The sequence below is a fragment of the Pongo abelii genome, chromosome 6, assembly GCF_028885655.2.
Source record: "Pongo abelii isolate AG06213 chromosome 6, NHGRI_mPonAbe1-v2.0_pri, whole genome shotgun sequence".
In the NCBI taxonomy this organism is placed as follows: domain Eukaryota; kingdom Metazoa; phylum Chordata; class Mammalia; order Primates; family Hominidae; genus Pongo; species Pongo abelii.
The window spans coordinates 4,137,167-4,156,052 of NC_071991.2; the positions used below are offsets into that span (position 1 = coordinate 4,137,167).

At 47.3% G+C, this 18,886-nt stretch overlaps 1 protein-coding gene and 1 long non-coding RNA gene across 5 annotated transcripts in view; one reads left to right on the plus strand and one right to left on the minus strand.

Annotated features, from left to right (window-relative positions):
• Window positions 1–480, minus strand: part of LOC129053688 (uncharacterized) — a 30,742-nt gene extending 30,262 nt beyond the window's left edge. Inside the window, exon 1 of the long non-coding RNA XR_008518473.2 lies at window positions 328–480. This is a non-coding gene — a long non-coding RNA (uncharacterized LOC129053688). The remainder of the gene's footprint in view (window positions 1–327) is intronic.
• Window positions 1–18,886, plus strand: part of SDK1 (sidekick cell adhesion molecule 1) — a 974,158-nt gene that overhangs the window by 779,086 nt on the left and 176,186 nt on the right. For all 4 annotated transcript variants that reach the window (XM_024241289.3, XM_054545732.2, XM_054545733.2 and 1 more), the window contains exon 22: window positions 1,086–1,207. In XM_024241289.3, the coding sequence (XP_024097057.2) occupies window positions 1,086–1,207 (122 nt within the window). The remainder of the gene's footprint in view (window positions 1–1,085; window positions 1,208–18,886) is intronic.

Sequence of the window (18,886 nt, forward strand, 5' to 3'; positions counted from 1 at the left end):
AGCGTCCACTTGTCCTTCTATTTAAACATTTTCTATTTCAAATTCATTAAAAACTAGATGTGGAAAGGACCCTTGAGATCCCACAGAACCTGCCCATGCTGATACTGAATTGATCACCAAAATAGTTTCATTGTCCCTGTGCAAGACCTGGTTTCAAACACCCCAAGCAACAGCAAATGAGGAAAGCATTCCTCAGAGATAGTGTGGTCTGAAAGCTGCACTAGCCTTGCATTTTTCTTTTGTTTTTCTTCCCCATTTTATCCCCTTATCTTTCTCTAGAGTATTTTGCATGGCACAGTAACATAAAATCTCTCACTTTGAACTCACAGTGCTACAATTCCGGGTGGGAGATGCTCTTTGGGGAGCGGCATCTGAAGGGTCTCTCATCTAGGAGTAGGCTTGAGCCACAGGCACCCTCAACGGGAGGCTCATTCAGAACCCACCTTCCACCTTATCCAGTTGCCCGAGCAACTGAATAGAGGCAGAGCAAGGAGAGTTCTGCATTTGCACAAGAATTTGGTCGTCTTGGAAACCAAATCCAAGAAGCCTTAGGCTCAAGACCTGATCCTGACCAGGTGTCATGCCATCTGGGAGCAGGCGATCCTGACCGGGTGTCACGCCACCTGGGAGCAACCCTGGGCCTGTGCACTCTTCCCTCCATCCCTCCGAGGCCGCGGTAATTATGAAAGGAAGTACGGGCCCGCTTGTTCTTTGTGTGGTTTGAGGAGCCAGGAAGAATTACATTCGTTCATCCTTTCCTCATTCAGCCAGCATCTGTTAATTACCTACGAAGTACAGAGATGCGTAAGACATGACGCATGCCTGCAGAGTTTCTCATCAGGGAGGCCATGCTAGCAGTGTGTCTCCTAAAGCCCACTGGGTCACCCTATTAAAGCAAAAACCATGCACTGATCATGTCCCTGGGGAAGATGTGCTGCTTCTCACCTTCATGCTTTTGAGAACAAATCCTTTTCTGGTATAGAATCATTTTGAAACTGTTTACTTTTGAAGCTGACACGTTTGATACCTTTCCTAAGCTGTGTCGCACTGTAAATCTCTCCCTTTCCTCCCTGGTTCCTCTCTAGACCTTCCTGGTGCGCCATCCAACCTGGTCATTTCCAACATCAGCCCTCGCTCCGCCACCCTTCAGTTCCGGCCAGGCTATGACGGGAAAACGTCCATCTCCAGGTGGATTGTCGAGGGGCAGGTATGTGTTTCGTTAGACCGGGAGCCAGCATTTCCGAAGAGCAGTGTTGGGGCCTGTGTGTGAGTGGTGCCTCTGCAGATGATGGCGTGGGGTGTAGGGGAGATGGGCATGCTTGGAGGGAGAGAACCAGGGGCTGTAGATAGCCCAGATACCAGGGCAGAATGTAGGAAGACAAAGAAAAAGATGTCAGGCTGGGGTCCTACCAGGTGATAAGACAAGGATAAGAAGGGTTAAAATGAAAGTTGTGATTCAAAATAGGTACCCAAAATTGGATAGCGTCGTTGACTGAGTTTTTAAAAATTCTATATCACAATTAGCTACTAAATATACTAATAGGATTAATTGCTTGGTACAGCTTGTGTGTCATTAGCTATGCATTCATTCAACAATATTTTTAGAGACGATTGTTCTATCAGCAGGCACTATTCTGGGCACGGGGGCTATTGCAGTAGACAAAGCTGGCTGAGTTTCTGCTGTCGAGGAGAAAAGTGCTGTCTGGGAAAGAAAGACCTCCAGCTGTGGGAAAGCTGTTATATTTGAGGGACAGCGAGGAGGGCGGGTGCTGGAGTGAGGGGGGCGGTGGCTCTGGGGAGAGCTGGGGACGGGTTCCACAGGACCTGAGAGAGTGGACTCTGCCGAGAGAGTTCCGGTCCGACTCCAGCGGTGCAAGTGCTGGAGCACGCAGGGGTCCGGGACAGCGCCAGGCTTGAATAGGATCATGCTGGCATTGGCAAAGCCATGCAATCTGCCAGTTCCATGTTCCAATAAAAGCAGGAGGAAAAAGATAAAGGGCCAAATTATGATGAGTAGTAAAGTTTCAAAATAGTTATTATCTGTAGTAAAATCCTTGTGGTTTTCATGACTGTACTTGTGCTATACTGCAAGACGATCCACTCCTGGAAACTGGCTATAAATTAGGGAACAAATCCTATCTACCTCTTCAAAAGTTTCATTAAGCAAACATTTCTGAAAATCTAAGGAGGATCCTGAAGGCGCAAACCATCTGGATGGGACTGACCCACAAATGGGGCTGGAACAATCATTTACTTAGGAAAAATAGCAGTAGAGCCCTACCTCGCATCATCACACACCGGGGACTGTTGTGGGGAGGGGGGAGGGATAGCATTAGAAGATATACCTAATGCTAAATGATGAGTTAATGGGTGCAGCACACCAACATGGCACATGTATACATGTGTAACAAACCTGCATGTTGTGCACATGTACCCTAAAACTTAAAGTATAATAATAATGAAATTACAAAAAAAAATCAGTCCTCAGCAAATGAAGACAAATTGATGAAAGCAAACTTTAAAACGCTTAAGATTAAATATAGGACAAGAATCATGAAGTCTCATGAAAACCAATTCTAGTATTAAAATCCATCCGCAGAAGTAGCCGGGCAATACTTTTAGGCCCGCAGAAGCACGCGCTGTGGTCTTTGGAGTCTGACGATGCCACGTAGCTGAGGCCAGGAGGCAGCACTCTCTGCAGGCTTTAGAATGTGGTGTTACGTTAGGGCTAGACAGGCCACAGCGACGGAAACGCCAGCGTCTTCAGGGCTCAACATACAAGAGCTCATTTGTGCATCCAGGCAGGCCTAGGAGTGGATGACGCTCCTTTTGCCCGTGTCCCGTCGCCCAGAACTTGGTCACGTGGCCCCGTGTCGCTGCAGGAGAGTCTGAGAGTGTTGCATTTCAGCTCATCCGAGAGGGAAAGACGTGGAGTGATGTGGGGACCCTCAGCACAGTTTCTCGGCCACAGCATCCTGGCTTTATGTCATACAACCTGTTTCTTTAATTTTTTTTTTTTTTTGAGACAGAGGCTTGCTCTGTCGCCAAGCTGCAGTGCAGTGGCGCCATCTCGGCTCACTGCAAGCTCCGCCTCCCAGGTTCAGGCGATTCCCCTGCCTCAGCCTCACGAGTAGCTGGGGCTACAGGCACCCGCCACCCGCCGGCCTAATTTTTTGTATTTTAGTAGAGACGGGGTTTCACCATGTTAGCCAGAATGGTCTGGATCTCCTGACCTCGTGATCCACCCGCCTCGGCCTCCCAAAGCGCTGGGATTACAGGCATGAGCCACCGCGCCTGACCTCTAAAGAGATTTTACGTTTTTAATGTAAAACATCTTAAGTGTATGCAAAAGGAAGAATAGTAGAGTAAGCCCTCTTATACCCATCAGCAAAAGTCAATGATCCTCAAGATTTCGCCGCATCCATCCATCCCCGCTCTTTTGTTGGCGTATTTTGAAACATATTTCAGACCACATGTCACTTCGCCCCTTCGTCACACGTGTGTCTCAAATACGTGTTCACATGCCACTATGGACGAATTTCAAAGGCATAATGTTTAGCAAAAGAAAAACCAGACCCCTGCTCGGAGCATATACTGTGTGATTCCATTTATAGAATGTTCCAAAACAGGAAGAAGTAATCTTCGGTGTTGGAATACGGGTTTTCCTGGGACCCTTGTGGTTACTTACCGTGGAGGTGACAGTGACTGGGAGGGGTCCACCTGAGGAGGGGGCGTCTGGAATGGCAGGAGTGCTGTCTTTTGATCCGTGTGCTTATTTTGTATATACACCAGTGGTCTGTGAGCTTGCCTGTGTGTCTTACTTCAGCGAAAACTTTGGCCAGGCGTGATGGCTCACACCTGTAATCCACACTTTAGGAGACCAAGGCAGGCAGATCACTTGAGGTTGGGAGTTCGAGGCCAGCCTGGCCAACATGTGAAACCCCATCTCTACTAAAAATACAAAAATTAGCCGGGCAGGGTGGCACACATCTGTAATCCCAGCTACCTAGGAAGCTGAAGCAGGAGAATTGCTTGAACCTGGGAGGTGGAGGTTGCAGTGAGCCGAGATCATGCCACTGTACTCCAGCCTGGGCAACAGAGTGAGATTCTGGCTCAAAAAAAAAAAAAGAAAAGAAATTTTTACATGAAAATATGAATATCTTTTCTCATGATACCGTTGTCACACCTGATAAAATTATTACTTTTTTGAGATAGAATCTCACTCTGTCACCCAGGCAGGAGTGAAGTGGTGTGATCTCAGCTCACTACAACCTCTGCCTCTCGGGTTCAAGCAATCCTCCTGTCTCAGCCTCCTGAGTAGCTAGGACCACAGGCATGTGCCACCACGCCAGCTAACTTTTTATATTTTTGGTAGAGACAGGGTTTTGCCGTGTTGCCCAGGCTTGTCTCGAACTCCTGAGTTCAAGCAATCTGTCAGCCTCGGCCTCCCAAAGTGCTGTGATTATAGGCATGAGCCACAGCACCTGGCAATTTGAACATTTTAATATCATCTAATAGTCAGTTCACACTCAGATTCCCCCAAATTTTCCAAAACACCTCTTTACGGTGGTTTTGATAAAAGTAGGATTCACGCAGGGTTCGCACTATTCATTTTGTTGTCATGTCTCTCAAATTGTTAAAAAAAAAATGTAAACAGCTTTATTGAGTTGCAATTGACATACAGGTTTAAACTGCATATATTTAAGGTGGACAGTTTGACAGCTTTTGACTCAGCTACACATATACACACACCTGGGAAGCTGTGACCACAGTTGAGATAATGAACACGCTCCTCACCCTCAAAGGTGTCCTTGCAGCCCCCAGTATCCCTCCCTACCAACCCTCCCCATCCCTACAACCACTTGTCTGCTTCCTGTCACTATAGGTTACAGCTCTGTTAATCTAGTGGAATCCCCCACCCTTTCCCCCCATGCAGTTACCTCGTTGAGAAAACCCAGCCAGTCATCCCATGGGACGTCTGCATTGGAGATGCACCTGGTTACATCCTTGTGGGGCCACGTGACCTGTTCCTCTACCCCGTTTGCCCTGTAAACTGGAAGTTCATTGCAAAGAACTGGTAGATTCCATTTCCACTCCTCCGTCCCTCCTTCCCTCCTTCCCTCCCTCCTTCCTTTCCTCTCTTCGTCCCTCCCTTCTTTCCTTTCTGCCTCCCTCCTCCCTCCCTCCCTCCCTTCTCTCCTCCCTCCCTCCCTCCCTTCTCTCCTCCCTCCCTCCCTCCCTTCTCTCCTCCCTCCCTCCCTCCCTTCTTTACTTCCTCCCTCCTTTACTTCCTCCCTCCCTCCTTCCTCCCTCCCTTCTTTACTTCCTCTCTCCTCCCTCCCTTCTTTCCTCCCTCCTTTCCTCTCTCCCTCCCTTCCTTCCTTTCTTCCTCTCTCCCTTCCTCTCTCTCTCTCTCTGTCTCTCTCCCTCCCTCCCTAAGACTGCTTCCCCGTTACTGCAGCAGGTTGGAGGCACATAGGTCTAGTCGCCCCACTCAGGGATGCTAAGTTGGGTGGCAGAGCGTAGCAGCCTGATCCCTACCTTGTGAATTTCTCCATCAGCTTTTTATCTAATGGTCTCATCCATCCATGATCTTTGCCTGAATTAATTATGTTCTTAGGATATTCAAGATGATAATTTTATACTTCTATCAATCTTTCCTCATTTAGCTGTTGGAACTCTAAAAAGAAGCATCTCCGCTCATCCCTCAGACTATTTAGTTACTCCCAAATACAGGAAGGCAGAATAAATGCTTAATTCTTTTCCCTTAATTACCAATTTCTAGGGTGAGGAATTGGTCCCCTGGTTACTTCCAATGTTAAATAGATTTTTCTTTCTTTTTCTGTCTTGTGATCTCTTTTGCTGAGTATCATCATGAAAGCATAGGTTCTTACCTGTCCAGTCGGTTTCAGTCACCTGCAGTCATTATTCTTTTTGAACCTAGAATTGGCCTGTCTTTGGCCTAGGGATGCTTTCGTATCCTGGGGCTCCGGCATGAGGCTGCACTCTTTGATGACTTCCTGCCTCAAGCTGAGATGGAGCCGCACCTGCAGGGCCTTGGTTTCATGAGTGTCAAATGCTGTTTAAAGACGATAACCTGAGCACCAAGGTGCATGCTCATCGCTCCCAGCTGGTCCCTGCTTCGACACCTTCCCAGTAGACAGAACATATTTTCTGAAGCATCATGAGTTCATACTGACGTTTCCAGTGAAATTTCAGGTTACTGACCTTAAATGTATAATGTTATGTTATGTTATGTTATGTTATGTTATGTTATGTTACTTAAATGTATATTTTATTTTATTTTATTTATTTGTTTGTTTATTTGAGATGGAGTTTCACTCTTGTCACCCAGGCTGGAGTGCAATGGCACGATGTCACTGCCACCTCCGCCTCCTGGGCTCAAGTGATTCTCCTGTCTCAGCCTCCCGAGTAGCTGGGATTACAGGCGCCTGCCACCACGCCCGGCTATTTTTTATATTTTTAGTAGAGATGGGGTTTCACCATGTTGGACCAGGCTGGTCTCGAACACCTTACCTCAGGTGATCTACCTGCCTTGGCCTCCCAAAGTGTTGGGATTACAGGTGTGAGCCCACTGCGCCCGGCCTAAATGTATATTTTAAATATATTTTCCCTTACTCTAAGACTGTGCTTTTTAGGACTCCTAACTCGATTATCTTCCTTATCCTCCTATTGTATTAGAGGTTCAACCTGTGGTCTGTGAATTTGCCTGTGTATCTTACTTACATGAAAAGTTTATGTTAAAACACAAATACTATTAGGAGTTAAAAAATTATAATCTCAGTGGTATGACTAACAGAGACTACTGAATGTAATTTAAGTATTTGTCCTTAGAATGTGTTATACCATGGAAGTGTAATATATTCAGTTTATACCTACAGTTTATATTCAGTTTATAATATATTTATACTTACAGTATACAAGTACAGTTGCAGTACTGTTCTAAAGCCACACTGTTCTTTTCTCATTGTGGTTATCTCGATACAGATTTAAGTGCATTCATTTCAGGAGTTGTTTTGTTTTTTTGCTTCAATTTTTAGCACTGACTTTCTTTAAAAATCATTTTACATTTTATTTATTTATTTATTTTGAGACGGAGTCTCACTCTGTCACCCAGGCTGGAGTGCAGTGGCGTGATCTCAGCTCACTGCAACCTCCACCTCCTGGGTTCAAGCTATTCTCCTGCCTCAGCCTCCTGAGTAGCTGGGATTACAGGTGCTCGCCACCACGCCTGACTAATTTTTGTATTTTTAGTAGAGATGGGGTTTCACCATGTTGACCAGGCTGGTCTTGAACTCCTAACCTCAAGTGATCCGCCCGCCTCAGCCTCCCAGAGTGCTGGGATTACAGGTGTGAGCCATAGCGCCTAGCTCATTTTATATTTTAAAAAATTGTTGGAGGATTTTAAACTAATTTTTTGAGGATATAACTCATTTACATGATCTCAAAACTATTTAAAAAGTGATATTCAAAGAAGTTTCTGTTCATTTGTCTCCTTACCCTGTTGCCTGTCTGCCACATAGATAACCATATTTATTAGACTTTTGGTTTATCCTGTTTCTTTTTCTTTTTGGCAACATAAACAGCTCTACATATATGTGTACTTCCTCTTTCTTCCACGGAAGGTGGCATATTGCGCCTTGCTGTCTTCCTGTGACACTGCACCCTGAACATCCCTGGGCATCATGCGTGCAATTGTCCTTTCTTCTCACACCTGCACAGGTCTGCCCGGTGTGCATGGCTGGAGTTTGTTTATGTAGCTAGTCCTCTGCTGACACACATTGGGATGTGTATTAGTTTTATATCGCTGCCATAACAGATCACCAAAAACTGAGTGGCTGATACAACATAAATGTGTCATCTTCTAGTTCTGCAGGTCAGAAGTCCAGCATGGGTCTCACCAGGGCCATGTTTCTTCCGGAAGCTCTGGGGATGAGTCAGCTTCCAGGCTCATTCAGGTTGCGGCAGAATTCAGTCCTTGCAGTTGTAGGACTGAGGTCCCCATACTGTGCTGTCAGCCATGGTCATTCCCAGCTCCTGGAGGTCACCACGGTCTGTGGCTCAGGATCCCCTTCCTTCGTCTTCAGAGCAGCAGGGGCAGGTCAAGTCCTCTCAGACTCTGGCTTTTTCCTCCTCCTTCCTTCTCATCTCTCTGGCCCACTCTTCAGCCTCCCACTTCCACTTTTAAGGACTCGTGATTACCTTGTATTCACCTGGATAACCTCCCTGATTTAAGGTTCTTACCCTTAATCACATCTGCGGAGCCTCTCCTGCCACATAAGGCAGCGTACTCATGTGTTCCAGGAATTAGGGTATGGGCATCTCCAGGGGGCCTCATTCAGCCTCAAGCTTGTTTTCAGCCTTTTGCATAGTCATTTTGTAGTTTTGCCACTGTATCTTTGGGGGAGATTCCCAGGCATGGGTTGGGTGGATCACAAGGCAAATGCACATGTAAACTTCCCAGACATTGCCAAATCCCTCTTCTGCAGATGGTAACATGTTGCATTCCCGGCAGCAACATGTATATATTTCTTGCCATGCAAAAAAAAAAAATTGAAGTCTAATTTATGACTCCTTTCTTGCATGCCTCTGGTTTTTGAATCATAGGCAGAAAAGTTTTCCCCACTTTCAGGTTCTAAAGGAACCCAACCAATTTTCTGGTGCCAATTTTCTGGTTTCGTTTTTACATTTAGAACTCCATCCATTTGGAACTGGTTCTTGTATATGGAGTGAGGTATGAATCCATTTTCATCATTTTGCAAATAGCTATGTAATTGCCTCAGTGCCATTTATTAAAATGACCATTTTTTTTTCCTGATTTGTAACATTAAATTCTCATATGCACTTAGGTCTATTTCTGAACTTTTCATTCTGTTCTATTAGTCTGGTTATTCATGCACTAATTCCACATTGTTTACTTAGAGAGGCTTTAAACTATGCTTTAATATCTGGTGAGGCCTGCTTCCCTATAACCAATGTGTGCGCACATGCACGTGCACTCACACACACACACACACACGCATTGCTTGACTTTCTTAGGATTTTTCCGGCCACTCTTGTGGACATCTGATGGTGTTGAATCTTTCTGTCCAGGAACATGCTACCTCTTTTCACTTGAGAAAATCTACTTTTCTCAGCTGCTTTCTTCTTGGCAAAGCACTGGGCTCTCTAATCCTCCCTTCACCTGCTCTCAGAAAGGCAGGAAAATGAGGGGCAATCAATATACCTCAAAAGCTGTAATGTGAAGAATACGGGCTTTGAATCAGACAGACCTGGTTCCCCCCTTTTTTAGCACCCCTGTTTCCCAGCTCTGTAGATGTGCTTCTTAACTTCTTTGTGAGCCTGAATTTCCATCTGGAGAATGGGGTCAATAGTACTATCTGTGAGGTTGTCATGAGGATTAACTCACGTGTGGCTATTTTAAATGATATTTTCTGCCTGTGTTGTTGGCATAGAGGAACACAATTGATTTTTAAATATTTTTGTTTCTTTAATAAACTCTTCTCTGTTCTAAGTGCCTTCACAACTATGAACACGTTTAATTCTCATAATGGCTCTCTGGTGGCTGTTATAACCCTGTGTCACAGATGAGACGTGAAGGTGTTGGGTTACCTGCCCAGGTCACACAGCCAAGCCATGAAGCCGGATTGGAGCCTGCAAACCTGGGAAGTCTGTGGCTGCTCAGCCTGGTGTATTGGTGTTACAGCCAGAAACTTTGGGAATTCTCTTCTTAGTTGGTTAGTTTTACTGTAATTTTCTATAAAGAATTCATATCATCTGTTAATGGTGACAGTTTTTGTTTCTTCCTTTGAATTTTTTATATCCTTTCTTTCTCTTTTTTGTTTCTTCTTATTTGAGTATTTTGTAGTCTTACTGGGAGGGCTAAAGCCTCTTCTATCATATTGAATTGGGACAGTGATAGAAGACAATCTTTGTTTTATTACTTTAAAGAAATTATTGTAAGATTTTATCATCAGGTATGACATTTACACCATTGATGTAGGCTTTTTAAAAAAAAATCCAGCCTGTATTGGGTTAAGATGATTCTTTTCTAATCCTGGTTTCCTAGGAGTTGGGTTTTTTTTTTTTAAGCATAAATAAATTTAATTGCATCAGAATATTTTCTCATCTCTTGAGCTGCTCATATGGTTTTTCTGATTTCATCTGTTGGTAAGGCGATTCACACTGCCCTTCTGTTTCACCATTCCGGAGCTCCTGAGACAGAAGCAATTTGGTCATGATGTTTGTTTTGTTTGGGGTTAAGATTGTTGTATCCATGTTCATAAGTGAAGCTGGCCTTTTCTGGTTGTTGGTTTGGCCTGGGTTTTAAGATCGATAGTGTATTTTCTCACCAGTTTTCATAAACAAAGATTGGATTGAGCTTGTGTTCCTTAGCCCTCAGGCAGAGGACCCTTGTGGGCATCTGCACAATGAGGTCCCTCAGGCGGAGGTGAGACCCTCCCTCAGGTGGAGGTGAGACCCTCATGGGCATCTGCACAATGAGGCCCCTCAGATGGAGGTGAGACCCTCCCTCAGGTGGAGGTGAGACCCTTGTGGGCATCTGCACAATGAGGTCACTCAGGCGGAGGTTAGACCCTTCCTCAAGTGGAGGTGAGACCCTGGTGGGCATCTGCAGGATGAGGTCTCTCAGGTGGAGGTGAGACCCTCCCTCAGGTGGAGGTGAGACCCTTGTGGGCATCTGCACAATGAGGTCCCTCAGATGGAGGTGAGACCCTCCCTCAGGTGAAGGTGAGACCCTCATGGGCATCTGCACAGGGTGCTCAGTGCCTCCCAATCCTGCCACACGTTGTGGGTGGGGAGGCGCCCACACCCACGACTCAGTTCATCAGAACCCCTGGGGCAGGGGCTGCAGCACTCTTCTATTTGTGAGACTTGGAAATGACAGATCTGCATCTCCGCTGAGGGTACCACCTCCGGGGGCCTCTGTGCTGGGCCTTGCAGGCAGGATGTGCTCAGGCAGCCTGTCCCGGGCTGCTATTCTCCAGCAGTTCAGAGGTTTTAGTGCTCCGGGGAAGAATGAACGGGGCAAGCTTTCTGCCTTCCCCATTGTGGCCTTGCCCCTTCCCCAGGCCTGTGTTGGTTGCACACCTCCCTGGGCTGTCTCTGAGCGTCCAGGGCAGGGAAGCTCCGTCGCATGGATCCCACATGCGGGTGACTCCCTGGGGCTGCCTGACTCCTGGACCAGCTCACAGCCTGCAGCCAATGGTTGAACATTTCATGTGGAATTTCCAATTCCCTTGAAGGGTAATCTTTCCCTTTGATTTCAAAAGTGTTTTAGAAACTACAGACAAGCCTTAAGAATCCTACAGAGAACTCCCCTCCACCCAAAGGCCTCATCCATGATTTGCCAGTTTTCCCCAAAAGCCCTTGATAGCAAAAGGCTCCACTCCAGGACATGGGCTGCACCCAGTGGTCTCCTGTGATCTGTTATTTCTTGACTTCTGTGACCTTGGCAGTTTTGAAGACTACAGGCTGGTTATTTCCCAGATTCCCCTCGATTTGGATTTATCCCAGTGTCTTTAGGAGTCGTCCTAGGTGATGCGTTTTTGGCCAGAATGTGGGGAAGTGATGCTGGGCGCCTCCTGCTACACCTTGTTGGGTTTGACTTGGCCTTGGCATGTCCCCTTGTTGGTCCAGTTATTTTGCTAACTTGACTGAGATTTCTCCACTCTAAAATTACCCCCACCTCTGTACCACCCGCTTTACAATTAATCAGTATTTTGTGAGAAGATACTTTGAGATTCTCTAAAAACCTCATTTCCCTTTCCATCTCATCCACCAGTTTGTCATCCATTAATATTTCTTGCTGGAATTAATTAGGGCAACGAGGGCACCAGTGATTTTTTACAAATTCAATCATTTCTTCTACATTTATCTATTGGCCTATTCCTGAAAGCGAAAGCTTTCTCCTCATTTATTTTTCCATTAATTATCATCAGTGTGGACTCATGACTTTTTATTTTGGGTAACAGATTTTAACCCATTGCTATCATTACTAATTTTGATGCTCAAACTTCCCTCCATTTGGCCATTTGGGGGTGGCGGGGAGCCCATCCAGCTGGCTTCTGTATTCTTTTGATGTCTCCATCATTCTTTGAGCTCTTCCGTATCTTCTGGCACAGATGTTCCCAACTCATCTTGTTCTTTCTCTCTTCTTTCCCAGCCATTTCTCCAGGGAACCTTGGGTTAGTGCAGTGGAGAGTGGGATTTAGAAACCAAGATCCAGGCAGTAGTGTGCTCATTGCTACTGGGGCATCACTGCTCCCAGCTAGGAAATGTACATGTATCTATAGCTAGGTCAGTTTCTGTATCTAGCCACATATACTGAAAAGCATTATTTCACACTGTCACCTCCAAATACAACACAAAACCCTCAGTTTATGCAAGCTTCCCCTTTTCTACATCTATCCCAGCCCTTCTCTGTCTTTCAGTATGCTCAGTATATTTATTTTTTTGCTGATTTCCACTCTATGTGGCCAGTCTTATGATCAAAGTGGGCTGCTGCCCTGCTTGGACACCGTTCTGCTTGGATGCCTTCTTTGCCCAGGTTCCTGACCCCTGACTGGACTCTTTCACACCCTGCCCTGGGAAAGGGAGGATGATGGCTGCCCTTAAAATTTTTGCATATAAACTTAAGTTATCAAAGTCTAACATGACTGCACTATCTTCCTTCCGGTACTTAAGTACAGGACTTTAAAATTCCTGAAGTCCAGTCAAGTCATACTTGTTATATGTCCAGCATGTCAACTCTGCCTCACTTTTCTATATCTACAAAGGCAATGATCCTTACTGGGGCATCCCGTCTCACAGTGAGTGCTGGCTTAGATTTCTCCACATTTGCCATTTTCTTTTTCTTTTTCTTTTTTTTTTTTTGAGACGGAGTCTCACTCTGTCGCCCAGGCTGGAGTGCAGCATCACAATCTGGGCTCACTGCAACCTCCACCTCCCAGATTCAAATGATTCTCATGCCTCAGCTTCCTGAGTAACTGGGATGATAGGCACGTACCACCACACCTGGCTAATTTTTGTATTTTTGGTAGAGATGGGGTTTCACCATGTTGGCCAGGCTGGTCTCAAACTCCTGACCTCAGGTGATCCACCCACCTCAGCCTCCCAAAGTGCTAGGATTACAGGCATGAGCCACCACACCCTGCCAACAGCAAGGTACGCTTTTAACAATGATGAATGAGCAGGCATCTCTTTAAACACCTTCTGAGGGTGTTCCACTGGCAGGCCAGTGTAGATAAGAGCCACTGTTCAGCCTTCTACAGACTCAAGCAGAATATACTCCTACCCTCCACATCACCACCCAACACCTTTACGGCTCCGTCCAGGGAAAGAAAGTTCTGCAGCCCCGTCTTCTCATTCTTACTGCCGGAATTCTGGCCACATGTTCTTTTGGGGAACTCCACGCTGCTTCTCTCCACGTGCCACCTTCCTGGCCTGCATCACACTCCACGGATCATCTCTGACTCATCCCCCAGGAAAGATGCCGTGACAAGCAGCGAGCAGAACAAAACCATCGGGGGTGTAGACACAAGCAGCACAGGGTTTGGGATCACAGCGACAGGGCCCGGAATCCCAGCTCCATCGCTTTCTAGCTGTGTGGCTTTAGGGAAGTCTTTTAGGTCATGTTCTTTAGCTGTAAAGCCTGAATAACAGTGCCTGTCGCACGGGTGATTGAGAGAACTAGAACATGGTGTTACATTGACTTCTCTGAGGTGTACACACTTCTGCTTTCTGTCGAGCTTGAGCTACTTTATGAACGCATCTCCTCTAAGAAACCTGCCAGCCCCTGAGGCCGTCTGTGGCTCTGTCCCAGCCTCCCTCTGTGCTCGCCCACCCCCTGTCCCGTGGTCCTCCCAGGACGCCTGGCTCTCATTCCCCAGCCACTTCTCTGAGAATGTCCCATGGGCTCCCTCGTCCAGGCAGGCTCCAGAGGCACCCGTGAAGCCCAGCTGTCCTAAACTCCAGGCAGCGGGGCCCTTGAGGCTGTGACTAGTGTAGATGAGGCCTCTGGGGCCTCCTACACCTCACCCCCTTTGAATGGGATGCAAGACAAACCCAGGCTTTCTCTGCTGCAGGGAGACTCCAGGGCTGCCTCTCACAGCCTCTCACCGGGGAAGCGCTTGTTGACTCCTAGTCTGTGCCTGGCCCTGAGCTAGAATTTGGGTAGGAGAAAGACTCCAGAGCACATGGTCTAGATACAAAGTCATTAATCACATAGGAGCCAGGGAGGTGATGTCAGAGAGGTCTGCTGGGGCGCCGGGAGGACACTGAGGAAGGAACAACAGAACCCATCAGTTGGGTGGGGAGGGCCCAGGAAGGTCCCAACAGCCAAGCCCCGTCTCAAGGCTCTGTGAATGTGAGCCCAGGCGGACAGCAGCAGAGCGGGGCAGGGACGAAGGCTCCCACGACAACACTGTCTGCCAGAAGAGTGTTCATGTTTCTTCCCTTTCATCCACTTTTCAATCATATCTTCTTTGCAGAAAAGTTTCCTTTAGATGCTAACCATTTTTAAAAGTGCACCAAGAAAGTTTTATTACTTAGAGTTATCTTCAGTGAATTATGGAATGAAGGATCCTAATCATTGGAGGAACCCATTGAAAGGCCCTATAATAAGTTGATGCTCAGATGTGGGTTGCAAAAAAAAAAAAAAAAAAGTAGCAGCTTTTATAGGTATTTCTGGCTCAGTAATGCTTTGCTTAATTAGTAACCTTTGACTGTAGAGTGAGCAAAACATCTCTTTGAGCATTTTTATGGTGCACCATAAAAGGGAGAATGCAAATGTTGTATGTTTTCATTTGCCACTCCTGTTTGTCTGCTCAGTTACCTCTGTAAACCCCTGCCATTCACAGCCATTTGCTGTGCTCTAATAGCCAAAATAACATCTAGTCTTCTCAAAAGCCTGCCCTGAGCAGAGTTTTCCATAATGAAGATGCTAGTGGTAACACTTTACGTACAGCTAAAACTGTTTTCATTCTGAAAATGGAAAGCAAAAAAAAAAAAAAAAGTCCCACTTAGTGCTTATTTGTGCATAATAGTAGCCATTTTCTTAGAAGAAACTGTTTTAGAGAGTGTTATGGGCTAATAAAATAAAGCACAAGTCTGTTTAGTGCTGGTCTCTCTGTAACTAAAGAGTAGTGGAGATGGAGCAGCCGGGCGCCCAGGCGTCCCCAGGTAGGACACTTAGAGACGCCGAGGCTGCTGGCGGCGTCGACAGCGACAGCGTTTGGAATGACGCATGCCTCGGTGAAGTCGAGGGCCTGAAGCAACACTGTCTGTCTCCTAAGCACACGCTGGGCCGAGGGACCGGATCCTGGGCTGATGGATGGGAGGCCACCGGCTGTGTTTCATTTTGCCGTTTGCTGAGGCACTCACCTGCGAGGACATCTTGCAGGATGTATGGGGCTTTCTGTTTCTCTAGCAGGCCTTTGATCCTAAGCCTCTTGCAATACGCTTCTCCCAGAGGTGAATCCCGGGGAAAATGTCGTCTCAGCAGATGAGTGTATCTGCTTTCCCTAGTCAGAAGTTGAAGCCTATACAATCTGGGGGCAGTCCCCTTTTTGCCTAAACGGCCAGGGTGTTTTTTTGTGTGTGTTTTTTGCTTTTTTTTGAGACGGACTCTCACTCTATTGCCCAGGCTGGAGTGCAGTGACGTGATCCCAGCTCACTGCAACCTCCGCCTTGCAGGTTCAAGCGATTCTCCTGCCTCAGCCTCCTGAGTAGAGTGGCTGGGATTACAGGCACCTGCCACCACACCCAGCTAATTTTTGTATTTGTAGTAGAGAGGGGGTTTTGCCATGTTGTCCAGGCTGGTCTCAAACTCCTGACCTCAAATGATCCACCCACCTCGGCCTCCCAAAGTGCTGGTATTATAGGTGTGAGCCACCGCGCCCGGCGCAGCCAGGGGTTTGAAAGCCAAATGGATTGCCCTGGAATTCCGGGGTGGGATTGCCGTTCCACAGAACTTGCTTCTGCTCTACTCGCCCCTCCAATCCCCATGTGCTGACAGTTGCTGTGGTCCAGTGCTGTGCTAGACGCAGGAGCCTCAGAGGCAAGTACAAAGAGAACCTGCCTTCAGTGAGTAGGAAAGAGAGACTCAGGAAAGAAGCAAGATACCAAGACCTCATGGCAGGTGGCCGTGCCTCAGAGGGAGAAGCAAAGGACCGGGACCTCAGAGGAGTTTTCCTTTATTGTTATCAAACTGGACTTGTGGACCTGCCTGGCACAGCAAAGCCAAACCATTGACATCGGGATTGCAGCGAGAGAAAGTGAGGTGTTTCTTTCAGGGCACCAGGCCAGGAGAATCAGGTCACTCACGCCTAAGACCTGACCTCTCCTATGGCTTACAGTAAGGATCTATAAAGGCAGAGAGGCAGAGGCTTCAGGCAGAGTCAAGCATCAGGACACAGAGGTGACACATTGGTTTTACCTAAAAGGACATCTTAAAGCAGGAACCCACAGGTTATAGGTAAATTCAAAGATTTTCTGATCTGTGATCGGTTAAGGGGGTGAAGCTTTGTCTAAACGTTTTGGATCAGCAGAAAAGAACATTAGCTCTGGCCTGAGGGTGTGACTTCCTCCAGACTCCTTAGGAAGAAATTTAGAACAAACAGCAGAGGTCAGAGTTCCGTCCTCAGCTCCCCCATATCTGAGCTCTTCCTCAGCTCCCCCATATCTGAGTTCTTCCTCAGCTCCCCCATATCTGAGCTCTTCCTCAGCTCCCCCATATCTGAGGTCTATGTGTAGCGGACCTGCGTAGCCAACCTGTTTGGTGGGAGTCCAGGTTTCTGAAAAACAACTCAGGGACATGTGGTAAGATGTCACTTTAGTTTCTATTGGGAACCAAGCATCTCCTGACTCTAGCTTCCTTGGCTATTGTTTTCAGCTACTTTTACCTTCTTGTTTGTCAAATTGCTCCTTTATTTATTTATTTATTTATTTATTTATTTTTTCCGAGATGGAGTCTCGCTCTGTCTCACAGGCTGGAGTGCAGTGGCGCGATCTCAGCTCACTGCAACCTCCGCCTCCTGAGTTCAAGCGATTCTGCCACCTCAGCCCCGCCAGTAGCTGGGATTACAGGCGCCCGCCACCACACATGGCTAATTTTTTGTATTTTTAGTAGAGATGGGCTTTCGCCATGTTGGCCAGGCTGGTCTCGAACTTCTGACCTCAGGTGATCTGCCCGCCTCGGCCTCCCAAAGTGCTAGGATTACAGGTGTGAGCCACCGTGCACAGCCTTGCTCATTTACTTCTCAGGGCTAGCTAGGTGCCTGGAATTTCCCTTGAAGGAACTTAAGATTTTTCTTTATTTCCATGTTTGGGGGCCCACCAGTCCCTAAGGGGGGTTCCTGCTCCATCTCATTATGAGGATCTTCCTTTGAAAAATAGGTAGTGTGGACATGTCAGTAGAGACCTGTCCTGAAATGTAGCTGTAAAGCGTCCACTTTCCTGTGCATGTCTTTTCTGTGATTTGCTTTCCTCTCTTCAAAAGTCCACCGTGTTTACGAGCACATCAGGCAATGTCAAGGCTTAGGAATCCCAGAGGCTCCTGGAATAAGACACTCAGATCCCCTCACTCTACCTTTAATGCTGCCAGCATTCCGTCTGGAACCAGGCCTGGCTGTGGCAGGGCAGAGCTAGCTCTGGGACCTGCGTGGATTTGTGTGACCACAGACAGGGCCAGGGGAAGGCGAGGTTATTACCTGGTAAAGCCAGCAAAAGAGAGGAACTTTAGGCACCTTAGCAATGAGCCACCCTTCTGGCAATGGTTGTTAGGGTGTGGGAGATGGTCCCTGAGAGCTGCCTGGTGGGCAGAGGATGGAGAACAGAGGCTGGGGGCCAACCATACCAGGATGCATTGTGGGACCTCTGTAAGCCTAGTTTCTTCATCATAAAATTCAGAGACCAGCAGTTCATTTAACGCTTTAGCATGGGACTAGCACATGTTAGACATTTAATAAATGGAAGTTCCTAATAATAAAAATAATGAAGTCAAGGCAAGTGTTTAGCATCCAGGAAGGCTGCTTGAGACACTGTGACCTTCAGAGGAAAGACCTCCTTCCCCAGAGGGAGGCCTGTGGAGTGTGCAGGGCCCTGCCCTAGAAAATACCTGGGAAACCAAGAAGAGGCCAGCAGGGCAGGTTCAGGCAGAATGAGCGCCACACAGGAGCTGAGAATCGGGGGCCGGGGACACTGAAACCCCCACGGGGGTCGCCGTGGTCAGAGAACCCAGGTGTGCAAAGTCCCCAGTGACTGTAAGTATCTGTAGCCCAGGAAGAGACAGCCTGGGCTCGAACACCCACAGTGGCAGTGGAGAGTCAGGCTGGTGCTACTCACAGTGCACTCAAGCAGAACCACGAACTCGCACAGCTTGAAAATGGCAAATCAGCAGTCCCCATCTCTTTTTCCCAGTAGAAACTGACTTTAGGAACAGCAAGGAGGCTTCTCACTCAGCACACTGGGTTCCCAGGCTTCACCCAGCTGGGCAGAAGGGTCAGGAACAGCCCATCTCTGCAGAGGCATTGGTCTGTTCGTGCCCCACCCCACCTCACAGCAAACAAAGATGGCAAGACAGCCTGGGCCGGCTCTGGGTGAGGGACTCACCTTGGTCAGGAAGCAGACAGCTCCTGTATGGCCAGGGGCTCTCAGGTTGCTGTGTTTGGTACAGTAACGTCCTGTATTTATTTATTACGTGGTTACCATCTTTGTCCTCCCAGGAACACAAGCTCAGTGAGAGCAGGGACTTTGTCTGAGTAGTGCCAGATCTCCCCTTGGCACCCAGAACAGGGCCTGCTGCATAGAAGGAAGGCATCGTGCCGGGAAGCGCCTGTGCGCAGGT